This window comes from Nicotiana sylvestris, chromosome 8 (genome assembly GCF_000393655.2).
Source record: "Nicotiana sylvestris chromosome 8, ASM39365v2, whole genome shotgun sequence".
NCBI lineage: Eukaryota > Viridiplantae > Streptophyta > Magnoliopsida > Solanales > Solanaceae > Nicotiana > Nicotiana sylvestris.
In genome coordinates this window covers 152,856,838-152,878,607 of record NC_091064.1, presented here as the reverse complement: position 1 = coordinate 152,878,607, position 21,770 = coordinate 152,856,838, and the positions used below count along the sequence as shown (strand labels likewise).

The window sequence follows — 21,770 nt, the reverse complement described above, 5'->3', positions numbered from 1 at the left end:
TTTCGGCTCAAGAAAAGACTCATGCCAGCACATGGGCTAAGTATTGCAAATATAAAATAAATAAATAACGGTGTCTTCTCTAACAATTAAACTTTTAAATGAGATGGTTAGGTCCTTCCATACATGTTTCTTCATTTAGCAAACTTGGTGTGACCTTGTTAATTTATTATTAAATGGACAAAGACGAGCTTTCTGAAACAACATAAAAGATGTTATAAATTGTAATTAATACTACTTTTTCTATAGTTTTTGAATATCAAAATATAAATTTATATATTAAAAAAAGCATACTAGTTTAACTTTGATTATCGATAAAACCAGACTTCGACTCAAGGTGCCAAACAAATTGGATAGAGGAGATACATTTTTTCCCGATCTATATGAATTTTTGGATTGTGAGTGAAGAGGTAAAAGGGATTTTCAATTTGGGATTTTTTCCTTCCTATACAATATTTGAAACTTATTTACCAAAATTGTCCTAGTTTTGTATATTACCAGCCCTAAACAATGATTACTTACAAATTATACACAATTAATTATTAGTGCCTTAAATTAGGGAATTTAGTTATAACTTTTTCATTTTTTTTCCTCCCCTCCTCTTTCCCTATTCCGGTAATAGTGGCGACTGAGGGGGCTGAGTTTGCTGGTTTGGTTGTGCAGTCTGAGTCGAGGTTTCATGGGTTCCAGATCCGAGGTAGCAAAAGGCAAAGAGAAGTGGGTGGGTCGGGTACAAATGGAACAATTTTGATATGTGGTATAAAAATGTAAAAATCCCGTCCAATTTCGCTATAGTGAACAACCAACTTTAAGCAATTAACAAGCACACTACCATATGTAAAGGAGAAATTCAGCACTCCATTTGAAAACCAATTCACGTTCATGCACAATTCTGTACACATCACTGTAACTGCATGCAGGAGTTTATTGTCTCAGCCGCTATCCGCATATAAATAATATTCCCTTGCTGAGAATAAGTACAAGCAGCACTCTCAAGAAACAATAGCTTATTAACTAACTTTTTTCTCAGTTCGAGTACAGTAAGAATACAACAGTGTAAATGACATATCGGTTGCAGGTCAGACATGACCTAGCTTATGTCAATTTCAATCAGCTGAATGCAATGGGAAAACCAGAACCTCCTCGATTCATACTCCTACCAAAAATTACACGAATAAACCATCAGAAAGAAAGCAAATACAGCTTCCAAATGGCACAGAGAAAGTAGAAGTACATGACTATGCTTTCGAAGGCCATGTTGCTTGAGCTGACATGATTATTCCCACAATAACTCCAAACAATCCCAGTGCACTACCAAAAATCTCAATCACAAGAATCTTGACGAAAAGGTTAGAATTTTGTGCATCTGACAATGCGCAGCTGCTACCAATAATCCCTACGCAAAGCCTGTTAAAGGAATATTTATGAAGATGGTTAAGTGAAACGGAAGAAAACTCTGTATGCAAACAAGCTTCTTTAATAAGAAAGAGTGACAAACCCGCAAACGAGGTTGGCAAAGCCCACAATAATTCCAGAGGCAAATATTGCATATCCTGCTCGAAGGGACTCCGGTGCATATATCTTTGATGCTGGGACACTCTCTAGTTTTGTTTGCAGAATAATTGCCACTATAACACCATATATAGCAACAGCTTCACAGAAAATCACACTACAAGAAACATAAATAAGTTAGCCATGTGGTCCATAATTTGTGTTCATGATAAATTATTTCGTATTGGAATGAAATGATCCTGAATAGAGTTGAATGAACAAAAACAAATTCCATAGTCGACCCCAACTAACTTGAGATTGAGGTTGATTGATTAGATTAATTTTGAACTTGGGACTGAGGAGGCTGTGGAAATAGCCTCTTGCAGAGATGCAGGCTAAGGCTGCGTACAATAAACCCTTGTGGTCTGGCTCTCCCCGGACCTCGCACATAGCAGGAGCTTAGTGCACCGGACTGCCTTTTTTTTGGGACTGAGGAGGCAATTCAAATCCCCTCGTCACGATAATTTCATACCATGGGTGGCCATCGGACAACTCTTATCCCACAGCACCAAGGGGCAGTTTTACTCTTTGCTCATCTCTCTCTCTCCCCCAACCTAATACCCATTACTCTCTATATTTTTTAGAAATCTTAACTTTATGCTGCTCTAATAAGATTATTATTTTATTTTTCTTAGCCTTACCACAATTTTGTTTAATATCTTATACTCCCTCTGTCGCAATTTATGTGATGTACTTTTTCTTTTTAGTCGGTCCCAAAGAGAATGATACCTTTCTATATTTAGAAACAAGTAAACTTTAACTTCCCATTTTACCCTTAATGAGATGATTTAAAACTACAAAAATATCTATGGCTTATTTTGGACCACAAATTTCAAAAGTCTTTCTTTCTTTCTTAAACTACGTGCCCAGTCAAAGTACATCATACGAGTAGTAAATTTCCTTGTTTAATTCTAGCTAAATACATTTTACATCGTCTCATGCATATTTATTACTAATTTATTTTGATGTAATATACTTTTAAGGAGACGCCTACATGATTGGGAGGTTGGTGACCTCCTTCCATTACTTGAAAGAATGGAGAAGTGCGCAGGACAAGGACAGTCTAAAATGGGGCAACTCAAAGGAAGGTATACTCAGTCAAAGCAGGGTATGCTCACCTAAGCTCGAACAATATGATCATTGATTTATGGCCCAGGAAATTAATCTAGAGAACTAGGCTACCTACAAAAGTCATTTGTTTTTGCTGGATACCCTTAAATGCTGCCTGCTGGACACAAGATAATCTTATCAAAAGGAACTTCCAGTTAGCTAATAGGTGTATTATGTGCCAATCCAACTCTGAAAGTTTCAATCGCCTATTTCTTTGCTGTGCAGTAGCAACTGATCTTTGGAGCATGTTTCTTACTATTTTTTATCTGAATTGGGCTATGCCATTAACTGTTAGAGAAGCTTTCATAGAAAGTTGATAAAGCCATCATAAAGCTCTGGTTTATGGTGCTTGCTAGCATTTTTTGGTGTATCTGGACAGAGAAATCACAAATGTTTTGATGGTATCTCAACTTCAAACAGCTCCCTGAAGGCTAGATGTTTGGTTAATTTCTTTATCTGGGATAACTTTTCTCCTGTAAATAGTATTCATCACTTTTGGAGTTTGTCAGCTCCCTAGTCTTGTAATAGCCTCTCTTTGATAATTGTTTTGGATAAAGTAGCCTCTCTTTTGTAATTGAGCTGCCATATTCTCTCTTTTGTAACCTTTGCATCTGCTTGATGCCTTTTAAAATTATTAACTTTATCAAAAATGAATTCCATAAATCTAGACAAAGAGCATATTTGACACAAAACTTAATCATGTCTCTAGTCCGGCCTATACAGATAATATGAGCATTGCAAGTATTACAATCTATGACAATCTCACTAACAAATTCTTTCGCCATAATTCAGCGCTATTACAATTCCACCATATCCTGTCCAACCCCTGAAGAACTCAAAGCTCAGCTAACACAATAAACTAAGAGCTTAGTAGAGCCTCTACATCCAAGTAGCTGATTGCCAGGAAGTACAGAAGAAGCTTGAGTTTGAATGTCTATCTTTATCAAATACATGAGAAGGAGAGACGTCAATGCCATTGGAAGCTATGCTGATTCTGTGGAGGTATGCGAAGATACTAGCATAAAATGACACCTAAGTATAGTTCACTTGTGTTTTTTGAAGTTTTGTTACAAGGGTGTCATTAAGTTTAACAGACCAATACATGTATGAAATTTAAGAGGATAGCAATGAATATGAACATGGAACATGTAAAGTACATTAGACAATGAATATCATCTGCTATTAAGTATGGAGAAACTATATAATACTCCAACAATTAGAAATATAATATACTAGAATTGTATTCAGATTTTGTAGTACGGACAACGAAACTTGGATCTTGACTTGGTAACTCTATGTTATTAAGTCTGAAGAACTTAGTAGTTATGATATTGGGTAACTCTAAGTATGGTAGGGCAAGTAGGATACAAAGTGTTGGAGGATCTACTGTTTTGGTCAGGTTATATACTATTGGTAGCATCTTTAGGTGTTTCTTTATTTCCTTGGACTTGTTTCACAAGGTGAATAAATCCTACATTCCTACCCAAGACTTAATTAGGTGTTTTTTTATTGTCCAAGACTTGTTTCACAAGTATTGTTTTTCCTTACTTCATAAAGAAAAAGGTGCACAAAGGCTTCTTTTGTCATGTTAAGCTGGCTAGTTATTAAAATTTGATCACAACGATACAAGCACTTATACCGAAAGATATATCTAGACTTATACATTTCCAGAATACATGATATGTGAGGTCAGAATATGGTATGATTTATGATATAAATCTCAGCAGAAGGAACATATGCATTGCTAACAGATGCTACATGTGCCAACAGAGTATAGAAACCAACAGTCACTCCTATTACATTGATCAGTTGCTACAGATATCTGGAACATGTTCTTTTCAGGTTTTGGACTCAGTTGGGTCATGCCTGAGAGGACTAAGGATCCCTACACTACATATGCTGGAGTTCTTGGAAAGCTGGTAGATCCATCAGGAAAATCTAGAAAATAATTCCTGCCTATATTTTTTGGTGTCTGGACAGAAAGGAATCAAAGTAGTTTTGATGGAATATCAACTTTTAATCAAACTCTCAAGGGTAAGTGTCTTTTAAATCCATATAGCTGGAGCAATCGTTCCCCTGCAAACTCCTCTGACACCTTTTAGACTTTGTTAACTCCTTATCTTTAGCATGGGGCACATCGTAATGGAGCTAACAAACTCACTTTTGTTCTTACTATCTCTTGTACTATTTGCATCTACTTGATGCCATTAATGAAACCACTTCATCAAAAAAAAAAAAAAAAAAAAACCTATTCCTATAGCTAAAAATTGAATTACACAGATGTTTCACTCTGTCGGTTATTCAAATAAACTGGTTAAAAGAACCCGTTTGATCTTCTAAGGCACCTATAAATTGGGGTATTTTCATCGGAAGATAAATATGGAGTCCAACCTACAACAGACAACTCGAAGAGGGATAAACTATATATCAACAGGGGCAGACCAATGTAGGCAGGATTCAACTGAATCCCTTCTCCTAAAGATTTTTTTTATGACCGAGAAATTCGTCTGGGCCCAACCCTTATGACCGATGGCAGCCTTTGAAACTCGGGAATAATGGACATGGCCCTCTACTATTCTCCCCTTAAATACGAGGCTTAGTTCGCATGGCACATGGCTCAAACAAACTTCTTCTAAAGAATTCCACAGTTCTATATGGATAAATAACATTATTAAAGATAAAGCTATGTATATATATGTGTTAATAAATTCCTTCACACAAGGTTTGACTCCAAAGCAATGGTTAAGGAAGACACGAGATTTGTATGAGCTCTGGTGTTTCTATTCCATTAGCACCATTTCACTCACTATCTTTCCTTGAACCCCCTTAATGAAAATCTTGGTCCACCCTATTGATAACAAACTAGTATTTTCTTCAGCAACCAGTGTAAAACGGCAAAATAAGTTAACACTAAATCGAATGCAACATCTCAGGATTCACAAGGAAAATCTTATTACTGCATCTAAGGTAATTTTAATTACACAAATAAAGTTTACAAAAAAAATGACCGAGACAAAATTGGGAAAAGTATAAGCCTCTGAAATTACCTAATGAGATTCTTGGAGGTGATGCGAGGAGCTTTGATTGCAGCACCAATCAAACTACTTCCAGTTATGTAAATTCCCCTATCCATAACAAAGTCATAAACTTTAATCAGATTTGGATACCCTTTGAGAAAAAATAACAAAAAAATTAAATCATTTTGCAAATAATTAAGAGGGTACCGTACCAAGCGGCACCAAGAACAGAGACGCCAATGGCAATAGCAATTCCGAGAGCGGCAAAAGTGTAAGGTGAGATCTGTAACATTGCTCTTGACCACGAGCTTGATGCTCCAATCACGGCCATTGTCGACGCTGCTGACATTCTGAATCTGATTCTGCTCCTTTCTCGATCTTGACTCTTAAGATTTGTTCAGTTGGGTGAGAGAAAGAGAGAGAAGGGGTTGAAGAGAAGACAATAATGTGGTGTTGCTAACACGTGAGAAGAGTAAGAAACAAGTAGACAGAAAAAAAAAAAAAAAGTACTTAATTAAAGATAGTAATAATACTAACAAATAACATATTTTTTTACTCACATCTCATATTTATGCAAAATCACACTAATTTATTATAAAGAGTAACTAGTATTATCACTCGCGCGAATGCATGGACACTAACCATGTAATATATTTGAGTTACTTAGATTATATGTAAATAATCTTAAAACTTAAAATTTCTCTATTAAATATAGATAATCTTTGGATATTAATTAAGAAACACTATATGAAAAAGATTAACCATTTCTCAAATTTCCTAGATATAATTCTATTTTTATTTTTTGATATCATTCTCGCGGGTGTCATTGGATCCTAAAATTAGCCGGGAAATAACAATCAAAGGTTGAAACTATGAAGTATTCTTTGGATACGACTTGACTCTTTTACTACTACTTGAACTCTTATGTTGTGTGTTGATATCTTTCAAAAATTATTTCTATTTTAAAATTTCAGTTTCTAAAATATTATTTTAAAATAATAATTTATTTTATAGTAATGTAAGTGAAAATATTATCCTTAATTCAAAACTAATTTTAGTCGGCTATCTAAGAATTTAAAAAATTGTTTAGCCAGTAATTTTTTTTTCCAGTGTGACTCCATTTTAATATTTGACATTAACCATATTAAATATCCGAGTTTTTTGAATGGTATGTAAATAACCTTAAAATTTAAACCTTCTAGATAATCGTTAGATATCAGTTACGAAACAGTACATGAAAAAGACTAACATTTTTTCAAATCTCGTAGTGATAATTTTATTTTTGCACCACTCTCGTTTGTGTCATTGGAATCTAAAAATAGCCAAAAATTGAAATAATACTCGTATTTATGTCAAAGCACAAAGGTTGACACAATATGAACGATTCTTTTGTTACGACATGACTCTTTTACTACGACTTGAACTCTTATTTGGTATGTTATTATCTTTAAAAAATATTTCTATTTTGACATTCCAATTTCTAAAACTTTTTATATATATATATATATATATATTATCTTTATAATGGTGCAAGTGAAGATATTATCTTTAATTTAAAATTTACTTTAGTCGGCTATCTAAGAATTTAAATGATTCTTTAGCCAGTAAAATTTTATTTCAATATGACGTTATTTTGAGTTTATCGATATCTCTAGCCACATATTTTGAATTTAGAATACCCTATATACAGAGGTGGATGTAGGATTTATACTTTATGGATTCAATTTTTAAGGTTTTAGCATTGAACTCATTATATTTTTAGAGTTATGAGTTCATATCTACTATTTTTATAATTTTAAGAATGTTTTATATATAAATTTTTGCTCAGCGTGAAAAGTTATGGGTTCATTTAAATCTGTTGTCAAGACTCTACATCTGCCTCTGCTTATATATATATATATATATACAAATTTTTTGTTCTTTGAATCACTAAATGTTAAATTAGTTGATTGCTATTGTATAACACTGCATATATTATTTTGAAATTGCCAAGTAGTTTTTTCTTGATACCATACTTGGCTTAACCTCAATGCAAACTACTCAAATTGCATTTATATTCAAATTCAGATATCATATCAGTTTGTTAGTAATAGTAATTTTTTAAAAACGACACACAATTTAAATTAAAAAAATTCTAAGATATCCTTGTCTTATAGTCTATGTATTTGAGTTGAAAAAAATATTTAAAATCGGCGATATCAACTTCCAAATTTTTTATACTTAACATAGATGAAACAGAAGAAGAAATTCGTTGTCATCTCTTATTTCTGGTTTTTAGATTTTTCAAACATCTTTTCTATATTTATTTTCTTTTATCTTATTTTTTTATGTCTTTCTTCTTCTTCTTTTTTACAAAAAATTAATTTATTTCTCTATAAAAATATGAGTTTAAATAGAAATTGTCTACATAAGAACTTTATTTATATTTTTAGTGTTTAGTTGAAATTCTTCTATATTTTTCTTTTGGCTTTATCTAATCAACCTAAATAAGTGCTCGACTTGCCACTTAAAAAAAACTGAAGAATGTGTAATTTATATATAATCCATATATAATATGTGTATAATATATATATATATGTATGTATGTATGTATGACTAACATAGTCAATTATAAAATAAAGTTACCATATACTATTTGCATTTATTAGCTTGCCACTTGGCTTACCCACAATGCAATTATATATAGTAACTTTCTTGCTTTAATATATATATATATATATATATATATATATATATATATATATATATATATGTTGGTGATAAATATGCGTGTGATTAAGTTTTTTGTATAATATTAAAAGGGAAATAAAACTTTTTAAGTTAATTAGCGTATAAAATATCTATCTTAATACCTCTATTTATAGGCATTAGTCTTAGGGTACGTGCTTTGCGCGTATACACTATCTCAATAAGAAAGAATTTTAAAATATTATATAAATAATATTAAAATATTATGTTTGAATATAAAATAAAAGCTAATATTCTCTAAAATGATGAATCTTCATACAAATTCTCAATCATCGGTCAATATATTCACCTAAAAATTTATTTTAATTTTTTAATTCACTAGCTTTAAATTCATAAATTATCATGCTTTTTTTTAATTTTGGCAATCACATATAATCCTATAAAACTTAAGAATTTTTTATTTTTTTTAAAAAAAAGTTATTCACTACTTCATTTTATAGAAGACTCTAACATGATTAACAAATTGATAGAAAATAACAATTTTTTTCGAGATCAAAAAGTAGATTATTTAATTTTTAATTAATAATAAATATTATATGAATTATTTTCAACGGATTAGAAAAAGAATAAATTAATGTAGCTCATTGTATAATCAAATTACATAATTATACGAAAAAAGGAGTTCTGAAAAAGAAAAGAAAAATAAATAATACTAAAACTAAAACTTCTTAACCAAAACAAAAGTGTTCGTCAAGGACTCTTAAACAAATATTTTTATAACAAAAAGATAATTATATGATTTTCCATGTCAAAGTCCTAAATAGTAGGCAACTAATTAAATTATTTTTCCTAAATATGAGAAAAATAATTAATGATTAATCCTAAATATTAGAAAAGTAACTAAAATTACTACTTTGTCTAATATAAAATATATTTTTAAAGAGGCTAATGACCTTCGTACTTAAGGTACACGTTTTGTGCGTATACCTATATCAACAACTATATAATTATTTAAAAATATAGAAATATTATTAAATAACATATTTAAGTTATAAAGTATAAATTTTAAAAATATATAAGTTATTGAAATAATGAATATTGATATCGCTGATCTAGGCGAGAAGTAAAATAAACAAAAACTTTTTTCAAAAAATATTAAATTATATTTAATTCTTAAAATATAATTGTAACTAAAAGAGAAAAATACCTTTTCAAGATAGAATTAAATTGTTTCCAACTCCAAAAATTCATAACATAAAAATTCGTACCTCTTTTCTTCAAATAAAAAAAAGTTTCAGTAGTTGTTCAATTTTTTCCGTTAATGGCTTTGAATCTTAAATCTAATGGTTTCTGGTGAGATATTAAAGATTTTGAGTTTCCAATATATTTCAACATAAGTTAATTAATATATTTGGTCCTAAATTAGAACTTTACTTTATACAATTTAGTTGATTTTAATGTCCTAAATATTAGGGCTTCCTACATAATAATTCAAATATGGGAAGTTTTAATAAATATAGTTTTATTTGATTTTAAGGGTAAATGACAATTTTATCTAGTGTGAAATCTTTTTTAAAGGGCAAAAAAGACGAACGACATTTCGCTAATGACTTTCGTGCTTTTAATATAGTATAGATAGATATGTTGGCAATACCAAGAGGGTATTATGAACATGAATATTAATCTTCAGAAAGCAGTGAGTATTATGAACATTATCTATAAAGAAGAGTTGGGAAGTTGTGGATACCACAAAGAGTACAAATGAAGAATATAAAATTATAAAGACGTGTCAAATTTAGAAATACAAATAAGTAATCACATTCTATTGCATTCACAATAGAATGTTTATTGTAGAATTTAAGATAATTTACACTAATTAACAACTTTTACTAGAAAAAATTCAATGAGGAAAAAAAATATATTGGTTGCGGAAAAGTGGCACAATGCGTATTTATTTCCCCCATAAAAGCGTTGTTTGATATTTTGTATATTTTTTCTCCATAAAAAGACACCAAGTGCGATATTTAAGTCTTTGTATTCTACTTGGTGCAATCATTCAGAACTTTGAGTAAGAAGTGTTTTGCTGAGTGGAGCGACAGATTATTACTTGAGCCTTATTTATTAAGCTTTAACTTGCTAAACTTTCAATTGTTGCATCACGGAAGAAAACAAAAAATGTTAAGTCAAGGAAACAAAACAACCGAAACAAGTGAAGTAATAGAGAAATACCAACAAGAGTCACTACCGAGGTACCGCCTCATAGTCTTAAATTACAAAAATAATCCACAATCTTTTCTTATATCACCGCGGGAGCCTTGCATTTAGTTTTGAAAATTATTTTTTCCGAAATAGCATCCCGCATTTTAGTCCACCTTATCACACTGCGTGGCTTCAAGTAGTTCCCCTACTAGCAACACGCGTATCAACCCACCTTATCTCACTGTATGCATTTCAACCCCAAAATCTTATTCCACCGCATGCGTATCAAATCACAACATATCACAAATCGTACCTCAAGTGCCCAATATCACAGCTTGCCAAAGAAATAAAAAATAACGGTGTTTTCACAATAAATAGCCCATAGCTCAACCACAAGTACACAAGAGCCTCAACAATAACAACCGGAAGTGAATAACTCAACACGGATAGTACTTCACAACTTAACACTTTGCCTCAGTGTGAATCACGACCTTTATAACTCAATACCAATTTCAACAACAAGATATTCCAAGAATAACAACTCCAAGTAAAGAATTCAACTTAAATAATGAATATGGAATACAGAAAACAAGAACTTCAACTAACACATGTAGCGCAATCAACAAGTAATGGATAAGACAAGTAGATCATGTGAAATAGACTAATGATAGTGACGATAACATGTTAAGATAACTCAATTAAGGCATGAAAGGAATCTACATAGCTAAAATTTTCATATTTAGTCCGTGTATATACTCGTCACCTTGCGTACACGGCTTCCACGCATCACAATTATCACAAAACAATATCAATCCTAAAGGGTAATTCCCACACAAAGTTAGGCAAGACACTTACCTCAAAACACGCTAACTCAATCCACTAGTAAGCCTTCCCCTCAATTATCCAACTCCGAACGGCTCGAATCTAGCTAAAACAACTTCATACCATAAACATAAACTATAATAAAATTATTTCGAACAATAAAGTTACGATCTTTACACAGAAATAAAAAGTCAACTCAAAAAGTCAACCCGAGCCCGCATCTCGAAACCCGACCAAAATTATAAAATTCGAACTCTCATTCTATAACGAGTCCAACCATACAAGAATTACTCAAATCCAATCTCAAATCGCCCTTCAAAACACCAAAATTTAGCCTAAAAAGTTTTCACAATCTTTCCACAAAATTTCAACTCAAATCACTAATTAAATGATGAAAATAATAATAGATTCGTGTAATTTAACTAAAACCGAGTTAGAATCTCTTACCCTAATGATTTCCTTGAAAATCTCTCGAAAAATTGCCACAAACCGAGCTCTCTACGTCTAAAAATAGATAATAAATCAAATCCTCGAACTTAGGCCTTTTCTGCCCAGTGAATCCGCATCTGCGGTCACTCAGTCGCACCTGTGACGCACACCTACGGAAAAACTATCGCAGGTGCGGTTTTCCATTGCGGTCAGGGAATTCCTCTTATGCGGACAAAACTCACGCACCAGTGTACGCGCGCCTATGGATAATCTCCGCCTCTACAATGACCGACCAAGCAGGCCAAGTCCGCATATGCGACCATCTCCTCCGGACCTGCAGACTCGCAGATGCGGAAATCACCACGCACTTGCGATCCCAAGCCTAGGCAGTCCTTTTCGCTTTTGCGCTTCATTACTCGCATTTGCGAGTCCGCACCTGCGGCCAATCTCTCTGCAAGTGCGATGACACCAGAAGGCTGGAACTTCAGCAATGGGACTAAGTCCAAATTGTTCCGAATTCATTCTGAATCACACCCGGAGCCTTTGGGACCCCGTCTGAATATACTAACAAGTTCCAAACACATAACGGACTTACTTGAGGCAAAAAATCACATCAAACAAAATCGATTCTAAGAATTGCAACCCAATTCAAGCCTATAAAACTATAAACTTCCGAACTCCAAAACTAATGTCGATTCATGCCAAAACAACTCCGATTGACTTCAAATTTTGCACACAAGTCATAAGTGATACGACGGACCTATTCAAACTTCCGAAATCAGAATCTGACCCTGATATTAATAAAGTCAACTCTCGGTCAAACTTTTCAATCTTCCAAGCCTTCAACTTTCTAACTTTCGTCAATTCAAGCCAAAACGATCTACGGACCTCCAAATTAACATATGGACATACTCCTAAGTCCAAAATCACCATACAGAGCTATTGGAACCGACAAAACTCCGTTCCGGAGTCGTTTACACAAAGTCAAACTACGATCAACTTACACCTCCAACTTAGGGACTATGTATCCCATTTTACTCTGAAACTCACCCAAAACCAAAACCAAATACCCCGACAAGTCACATAGCCATAGTATAACATCGAGGAGGCAATAAATAGTGGATCTGGACTAAAATACTCAAAATGACTAGCCAGGTCATTACATCCTTCCCCTCTTAAAACAAATGTTCATCCTCGAACGAGTATAGAGACATATCTGAAGTGGTGAAAAAGTGAGGATAACGGCTACACATATCGTGCTCGGTCTCTTAAGTCACCTTCTCGACTGGTTGACCCCTCCACTGAACCTTTACTGAAGCAATATTCTTCGACCTCAACTTTTGGACCTGCCTGTCCAGAATGACCACTGACTCCTCAACATAAGACAAATCTGTGTCCAATTGGACTGATTTGAAGTCTAACACATGAGACGGATCACCGCGATATTTTTGGAGCATAGAAACATGGAATACTGGATGAACTGCAGGTAGACTAGGTGGCAGTGCAAGCTTGTAGGCCACCTCTTCAATCCTCTCGAGAATCTCAAAAGGTCTGATATACCTAGGGCTAAGCTTTCCCCTCTTCCCGAACCTCATAACACCCTTCATGGGCGAAACCCAGAGCAAGACCCGGTCTCTAACCATGAATGCAATGTCGCGAACCTTCAGATCCGCATAACTCTCCTGTCTAGATTGGGCTATGCAAAGCCGATCTTGAATCAATTTAACCTTTTCCAAAGCATCCTAAACGAAGTCAGTACCCAATATCCTAGTCTCGCCCTACTCAAACCAACCCATTGGAGACTGACACAGCCTCCTATACAAGGCCTCGTACGGGCCCATCTGAATTTAGACTAGCAGCTGTTGTTGTAGGCAAACTTCGCAAACGGTAAGAACTGATCCCAAGAACCCCCAAACTCTATCACACACGCACGAATCATATTCTCCAATATCTGAATAGTGCGAACTCGGACTATCCGTCTGTCTGAGGGTGAGATGATGTACTCAACTCAACCTGTGTGCCTAACTCACGTTATACGACTCTCCAGATCGCGATGTAAACTGTGTGCCCTGGTCAGAGATGATAGATATCGGCACGCCATGAAGTTGGACAATCTCGCGAATATAAACCTGAGCCAGCTGCTCTGAAGAATAAGTAGTTACCACTGGAATGAAATGAGCCCATTTGGTCCATCTACCCACAATCACCCATACTACATCGAACTTCTTCTGAGTCCGTGGGAGCCCAACAACAACCCCCTCCCATTTCCACTCTGGAATCTCTAGCCTTTGAAGCAATCCACCTGGCCGTTGATGCTCATACTTCACCTGCTGACAATTTAGGCACCGAGCTATATACTCCACTATGTCCTTCTTCATCCTCTTCCACCAATAGTATTGCCTCAAGTCCAGATACATTTTAGCAGCACCCAGATGAATGGAGTATCGTGAACTGTGGGCCTCCTGAAGAATCAACTCATGCAAACCTATACATTGGGCACACATAGCCTGCCCTGCATCCGTAACACATTGCATCCCCAATAATGACCTCCTTGGAATCCCCGTGCTAATCGTGTCCTTGAGAACAAGCAAATGGGGGCCGTCATACTGACACTCTCTGATACGATCATATAAGAAAGACCGAGAAACAATAGAGATTATCCTTGTTACCGTGAAGAAAGCTTTGTTAATTTTGATGGTTCTTAAGGCCATGCCCAACAAAAAAGTGTTACGTTGGGATGAGGTTCCTTTTCTTTTGTCAATAAATCCGTGTTTTTAATTAAATTACTTATATTTCAGTGTAAAAAATTCTACACTATGAATTCATTTAGCTTTTTTTTAAAAACTAAACATACATATGATAGTGTGATTACATGCAGTTATTAGAATATCACTGAACAAAGCTATTCCTTCTCTAACTCCAAACTTGCTCTACCTTAAATTTTTGTACTTTCTTTAGGCAGAAAGTAATTTGTTTTGCTATTCTAGTCTCTTTTCATCTTCTTGTGATGAGGGTCTATCGGAAACAACCTCTCTATCCCCAGGGTAGGGGTAAGGTCTACATACACACTACCCTCCCCAAACCCCACTTGTGGAATTATACTGGATTGTTGCTGCTTTAGGCAAAATGGGGCAGGTTTATGGGTCAAAATATCAGGCAACAATCAGAAGGCTTCTCATATTTAACAATTTAGCCAGCTTTTGGTAAGATAATAGGTGATGCCGCCAACAAAATGTTATTTCATGTAGTTCTTACAGCCATGAGACTTTAACCAGCAAAAAACATTTTGGCAAAACGGGGGGAACATAGATGTAACAGACCAAATTTTGGATTTTAAATAGTACGTAACAAGACAGATCAGAAGAATCTGGCAGTCTATTGTCAGCTTGTTTAGTATCTTGGCCTCCTTCCTCTTCTACGACCACGCCCATATCCATCTCCTCTTCTTCCACCACCATCACCACCGCCACCTTTTCCACCGTTAGCATAATGTTTTACTTGCATGTTTGTTGGAAGGGGTTGTATCTGATCTACACACTTTCTAAAGCTAAAATCATCCATAGAATCATCCTACCTAACAACAAAGAAGCAGCGACTTTTGAACTGTGGATGAAATCGGATTTGGAAAGCGCGAACTCCTGTACCAATCTTCTTCTCTGGTTCTGAATGGCCCTTCTTAAGTAAGCCAAGTAGCAGCATGTGCTCATATTGCGACACCAACCAACAAAAGGTAAGTGACCCAGGATCATCATATCAAGCGCTCAGATATAAGTAACAAATGTAAACATTCCAAATATCTCCAATACTAAGATCTAGTTCCAAAATGGGAATCCACGAAAGCAGAATCATAGTTCAAACAGACAATCCTTGCGAAATCGACTTTCTTGTGCAGTAATAACTCATAACGCCTCTCTAATGTTATGAATAATACATACATTTAAGCAAGGATTTGGCCATTTTTTGCTCTCAATAATTAGATCGAGGTGAAAGTACCAACCCCACAAGGATACTAATTTGACCGCCACAAAAGGCTAAGTAGTTCAACAGGCAAGAAAACAGTAATTTCCAAATTTGAAGTCCAGAAGGCAAGCTCCGGGGAACAAGAAGATGGAGTGGTCATTCTGAGCAAAATCAAATCAAACAGATTATCATTCCGATTGCAATTAAATTATCCCGAACTTAGCAACATCTTCTTTATTAGACCATAGAAGGATTAACTAGATAATCAGAGGCAGTCAAAATGCCAAATGATTATCCCAGGAACGTTAATATTCACAGGTAGATGTTTGTTGTCAAACACACATATCCAAAAAGGATGTACAATCAAATACCTCGAGGTGTTAAAGCCTTTAGACTAAGCAATTCATATTAGTCAGCAGCCACTCATAAAGTATTCCTTGATGCTAAGAGCACGGAGCAATTTGACATCAATATCAGTACGATATAATGCAATTTGATGCTTAAACGAAATGTACATTCAGAAATCAGAATCTTAAATGTAAGAGATCCTAAAATGCCAACTTAAAGTGCCCCACATATCTGAACCATTCAGCTATGCCCATAGATAATCAACTAAATCGGAGAACATAAGAATAGGGTAAAAACCATCCCTTGCTTTACACGGTACTAAAGACACAAAGCACCAGCTCACTTTGTGAAATATCCTGAATAAATGACATCTTTACAAACAAGATATTGACAAACAATGGATATTTTACCTTGTTGAGATTGAGATTGAGAGTCCAGGAACGAAGGAGTTTGTAGAAGTAATCAAACATCTCCACAGACGACCCGAAACTCTTCGGACCCACGCTAACCGGATCCGACCCATCTTTCTTTTTTTCTTCCACGGAGTTGTCGACTTTCGGCTTCTTCGTGGCGTCTCCATTAACCCTAGTTCGTCTCCCTCATCCCTTAGACTCTTCGAGCCACCGTTCTCCGCCGCATCATCGGCGGCTTGAGCTTCTACGTCCATTTTATGTGCGGAGGTTTTTTCTTTCTCGTTCTGTGCTACAGTTTCGGAGGCTTGAGGTTCAGTTTCCGCCATGGCTGATCTGCTCGACTAAAATTTTCGGAAATAGAAACCGTAACTCTTGCTTTAGGCCATCTCCAAACTTGACCCATGTAAATACGGTAATTTTTGGGATAATTTAGCTGTAACACTCCCTTATTTTTGTCCACGAAATGAGATGAATAGTGTTGCTGGTTGCACTATTCATCTCTCGTTACTATTCATTATTTTTTTTATTTAATTTTTTTATTTATTTCTTTATATATATTTAATTATATTTATGTATATCTTTAAAATATTAATTTTATATTTTAACATTGGTGTATAATTTTGATAAATTAATTTTTGTGCATTTATTATTTTTATGTAAAATTATAAATTAATTTTATTATAAGTTATAATTGTACAAAAAATATATAATTATCTCAAAAAATGAATGGTGCAAATATAAAATATTAGATGTTGCTAAAATTGAGAGGTGCGAATATAAAATATTAGATGTTTTGCTAAAATTGAAAAGTGAAGATTGAAAATACATTAAAATTGGAAATACATGACAATTGAAAATACATTAAATTAAAATACATAAAAATTGAAACTATGGTAAATAGCATAATAACTTAGTAGGGAGCTATGTCGTTTCTAGATACACCAAAATCATTATAGTATTGACTGAATGGGGCTGAGGATTGTTGTGGTTGTGACTGTGAATATTCTTGACTTCTTTTATACATTATTCGCTGTTGTTCTTGTCGCATAAATTCACGACGAGTCGGATCGACAATAGAATCCACATCCATCATTAAAATTTTATTTTCTTCTTTCATTTCTTTTACTCTTACTTTTTCCTTTTGAACAGTCAAAACTTCTTTTTTTGCCTGGGTTGCATTATTCATCGCCTCAACTATTATTTAAAATTTTATGGAATTGTTTTAATTATGGAAATTACAAATTAATAAAAATAAAAGATGAAATTTATTTAATGAAAATTAAAAAATAAAATTGAAATGAAAGATAATAATATAATATATAAGAGAGAGAAGAATATAAAAAAGTTTGGGGAAAAAAATGGGGAATAGTTGGAGTAAGTTGTCCCCAAAATAAGAAAATTCCCATTTTGGAGACCAAAAATAGGGTAAAGGTTGGAGATGCCCTTACAGTTTATATCAAGTTGTCCCCAACTGTTTGACTGCTTCTAAATTATCAACATGATTTATAAGTGCTTAGGCTAGAAACTGTTTCGTAAAGGTATATCTCCTAATTATTTAATTGCTAAATTTATTTGTGTTGCTAAAGTCTATCTGACATAATAGTTTATCATCTTTTTTGATAATAATTCTAATTGCTCCGATCTTACACAACACAATTTCAGCAAGTGTTACGAGAAAGCCATACTTTTTTGGTAACATATGAATTAGAAATGAGGAACATTTTTGTAGCAGGTGTGTAATCTTCTATTTCTCTTCTAGAAATGAGATTATTTATTTAATTTTAGAGTTGCCGCTTGAGATATTTATTATGGTGTCCCAAGTCACCGGTTCCTTTTAAATCCCAAATCGAGGAAATTTGACTCTGTTAAAAAGTCTGCAAAATCAGAAAATTGGGTAAGAAATTTTATTAACCCGGGAGAAGGTGTTAGGCATTCTCGGATTTCGTGCTTTTAGCACGGTCGTTTTAATCATAGCTGGCTTAATTAAATTATTTAAATACTTATTTTTAGAACCTATGTGCATTTACCTTTTTACCGCTTTTAATTATGGCGTTTATGTTATCTTTGAAACGGATTACATATGTGTAAATCACATGTACGTGTACATAATTTATCACGCTTTATTAATTATTAAGCTAGTTTTGGCCAAAATCGCGCGAACGCGTGCCTTGATTTATTTTGAAAATCATAATTATATCACGCGAACGTATACATAATCATGATAATAATTAACTCAAGATTTAAGTTATCTTCTGTCTTACTATCCCCGAATACAGATTAACTCGCAAATGTAACCAACAAAAGCATATTGAAGAAAAGTGGCATAAGAGGAAAATCTATATAGCAAGCATTTGTTAGGCAAAGAGCTAGCCTTTTGGTAAACAAAACTTTCGGACAGGATCAATGTAGCTTAACCTAAACTTATACCTAATGAAATTTAACTGATTTACCACATGGTTGAGACCAACTCAACCAACTAGTTTCAATCATGTTGTATCAATAAAAATTTATATAACTTCAGCAACAAAATTAAATTATTTTACAGAATTTCAGCCTTCTGCTATTTAGCAGTTAATGTTCCGTGTGTCGATGCAAACATAAAATCATCTCCGTCAAATATTCACATCAGATCAACAGATATTTTACTTTTAGATAAATTTTTATCACCTCAATTAATATGTATTTTTACCTCAACTAGTGACTACTAACACCCGAGGTTAATAAGAGAAAAGAAAATTTTAGGCAAATTCGATGTCTCACATGTTAAATCCATGAAGTTGAGCATATTTGAAAATAATAGCTACTGGATTTCTTTCTTTCTTCGCTAATGCTTTATCGGATGAAGAAGTCATTCTTTTTCTTTTCTAAAACAAGTTAAACGTAGCAACAATGCTCAAAGGTCTGTTTCTTCAAGCAAATAGAAAAGGTAACAATATAATGGAAATTATAAAGTTTGTAACTAAGAAAATATATCTTCATTTCCCATACTCCTTTCTGACCAAGAATGGAGTACTAACTTAAATGGGGCATAAACTACTCAGATTTCATTCTTCAATTTAAAGCGAAGTATAACAGGTGTAAATCCACATACCTAATAGCAGGAATAAACGAACTTGACCGAATAAAGGTCTGAAATATAGGGAAAATCCAGCAATTGAAATAGCACATCAACAAATGAAACAACAACGAAATCAACTCCAAAGCATTTTGCAAACCGGAAACGAGTATTGAGAGCTTTTAAAATCCTATTTCTTCTTACTTTCCAGAAGCTTTGTTTTCAAATTTCAAAAATCTTTCAGAACTTTTCAGTTTCGATTTTTCATTTTTTTAAAATTTATTTAGCTGAGTGCAGCGACTGTGCTCTCTGAAAATTGGTAAACGAACAGTCTATGTCTGAGTGAATTTTGTATGTGTGAATTTTGTATGTTTGTAGGTCTCAGAGAGTGAAGGAGGAGATACGGCTGCTCGGGGTATGTTTTTAGAGAGCTCTCCTAAGAATGCTAGGTTCTTTGGTCTCTAAAAGGGAAAAAGGGGAATCCGTCTTTTGGGTTTTGGGGATGTGGAGTTTTAATGAAGAGCGGGATTGGGCTGGGTAGATTTTAGTCAATTGGCCCAACTTGAAGACAAGGCAAATAGCCTTTTCTTTATTTTCTTTTCATTTTCAAGAATAACCACTTTATTTAACATTCCTAATTCCAACTAATTTGCAAAATTAACCTAATAACTTATTTTTCTATAATTAATTAATCCATTTAGCTAAAAATGCATGTAGAGTTACTAATGTATCTTTTGGTATTTTAGTGTTTTACAAATGCAATTAGTTATGCAAATTAAAGTCTAAAAATGTAAAGATTTAAAAATATTTTTATATTTTCTTTAGGATTTAAAATGCAACTTAAAAATGCATCAAACATGAGTACGTACAAAGCAAACTAAGTAAAAAGTAATATAGAAAAATAATTTAAAGCTATTTTTGGAATTTTTAGGAATAATTTTATATTAGGCAAAAATTACGTACTCACAACTAGTATATTTTAAAAAGGTATAATATGAGAGAGCTAGTTTCTTAAATGAAAATTTAAGTAGTCTTTTGGGTTCAATGATAGTTTCTTTACTATGAAAATTGGAGAATTTATTGCGGATTTTTTTTGGATTCGTGAATTCTTGACCACAAATTGTCCTAGTTGGAAAAACTACAGTTGTTGCAGTTGTGTATTCTGAGGTTAGATTAGGAGTATTATTTGTGTTATTTTGAGTTGTGCATATCAGAATTTTAGATTAAAAGTGTCATGCTAATAGATAGTTCTTAAAATGTTTTTATTATTTTGCATTGTTATGAAATAATGTAGTTATTTATCTAATTCTTAAAATGTTTTTATTTTATTTTATATTATTATCAAATACTACAGTTATTTATCTAGCTTGCAATATTTCACGATTAGTTATTGTAAAATACTACCCATACGTTATCTTGTACATAAATTTTAAATAATGCATTTTAAGTAAAGGTGTTAAACGGGCTGGGTTGGACCGGTTCCAGACCGGCCCAGACCGGTAGAACCCGGAACCGGTAATAAGGGGTTGGGCTGGGCTGGGTAGGGGGGTTTGGGGGGGGGGGGGGTTGGCGCGGTTCAGCTGGCCTAAACGGGTAACCGGAACCGGTTGAACCCGGTAGAGTGAATAGTAACTCTTACCGGGTTAACCGCCCGGCCCGGCCCGGTTCAAACGGCTAGTTTTTTTATAAAAAAAAATTTCGGACTTGGGGGCCCTACAGACCGTTGGCAACGGTCAGACCATGTTTTGGTCCGCTGGCCAACGGAAATATTGTACAAATAGCCTATTTTTTTTAATTTTTAACCCTTTTTCAATTTACAAAACTAACCTTCTTTAAAACTATAAATACCCCCCTCCCCTCTTCTTCATTTCTTCACTCAATACTCATTTCTCAATCTCAATTTCTCTCATTCTCTCATTCTCCAATTTGCAAGACTTCAAGTCTTCAATCTAATTTTATTTGGCTTTCTTTTCTTGAATTTAATTTATCGTGTTTTGTCATTCGGAATTTGAAGTTTGAACTTTGAACAATTGAAGTTCAAAATTGAAATACTTGCTTGACGTTTATTCGTGGTAACATCGGAATTGCCTAATCAAGTGCTCAATTTATTGGCGAATTCGATGCACTCCCTCCAACTCTTTCTCTTATTTAATATTTTAATTGCACATTTAATTTTAGCTT

The 21,770-nt window shown here is 33.9% G+C and overlaps 1 protein-coding gene and 1 long non-coding RNA gene across 3 annotated transcripts; both read right to left on the bottom strand.

The window, feature by feature from the left end:
* Positions 1 to 987: 987 nt before the first annotated feature.
* LOC104226536 (V-type proton ATPase subunit c''1-like) lies at positions 988 to 6,164 on the bottom strand. Of its 2 annotated transcripts, XM_009778567.2 has the most exons (5): positions 5,888 to 6,137; positions 5,706 to 5,783; positions 1,496 to 1,666; positions 1,232 to 1,404; positions 988 to 1,153 (listed from the first exon to the last, which is right to left on the bottom strand). In XM_009778567.2, exons 1-4 carry the CDS (start codon positions 6,022 to 6,024, stop codon positions 1,236 to 1,238), a joined length of 555 nt encoding a protein of 184 aa, XP_009776869.1. In that variant the 5' UTR covers positions 6,025 to 6,137; the 3' UTR covers positions 988 to 1,153; positions 1,232 to 1,235. The 2 variants fall into 2 exon arrangements, with proteins under 2 accessions (XP_009776869.1, XP_009776862.1); XM_009778560.2 differs by having other exon boundaries at positions 988 to 1,404; positions 5,888 to 6,164.
* An 8,847-nt stretch (positions 6,165 to 15,011) lies between these two features.
* Positions 15,012 to 17,114, bottom strand: LOC104226549 (uncharacterized). The gene is made up of 2 exons (XR_011401544.1): positions 16,532 to 17,114; positions 15,012 to 15,934 (listed from the first exon to the last, which is right to left on the bottom strand). It is a non-coding gene; the product is annotated as an uncharacterized lncRNA (long non-coding RNA).
* Between the last annotated feature and the right edge of the window lie 4,656 nt (positions 17,115 to 21,770).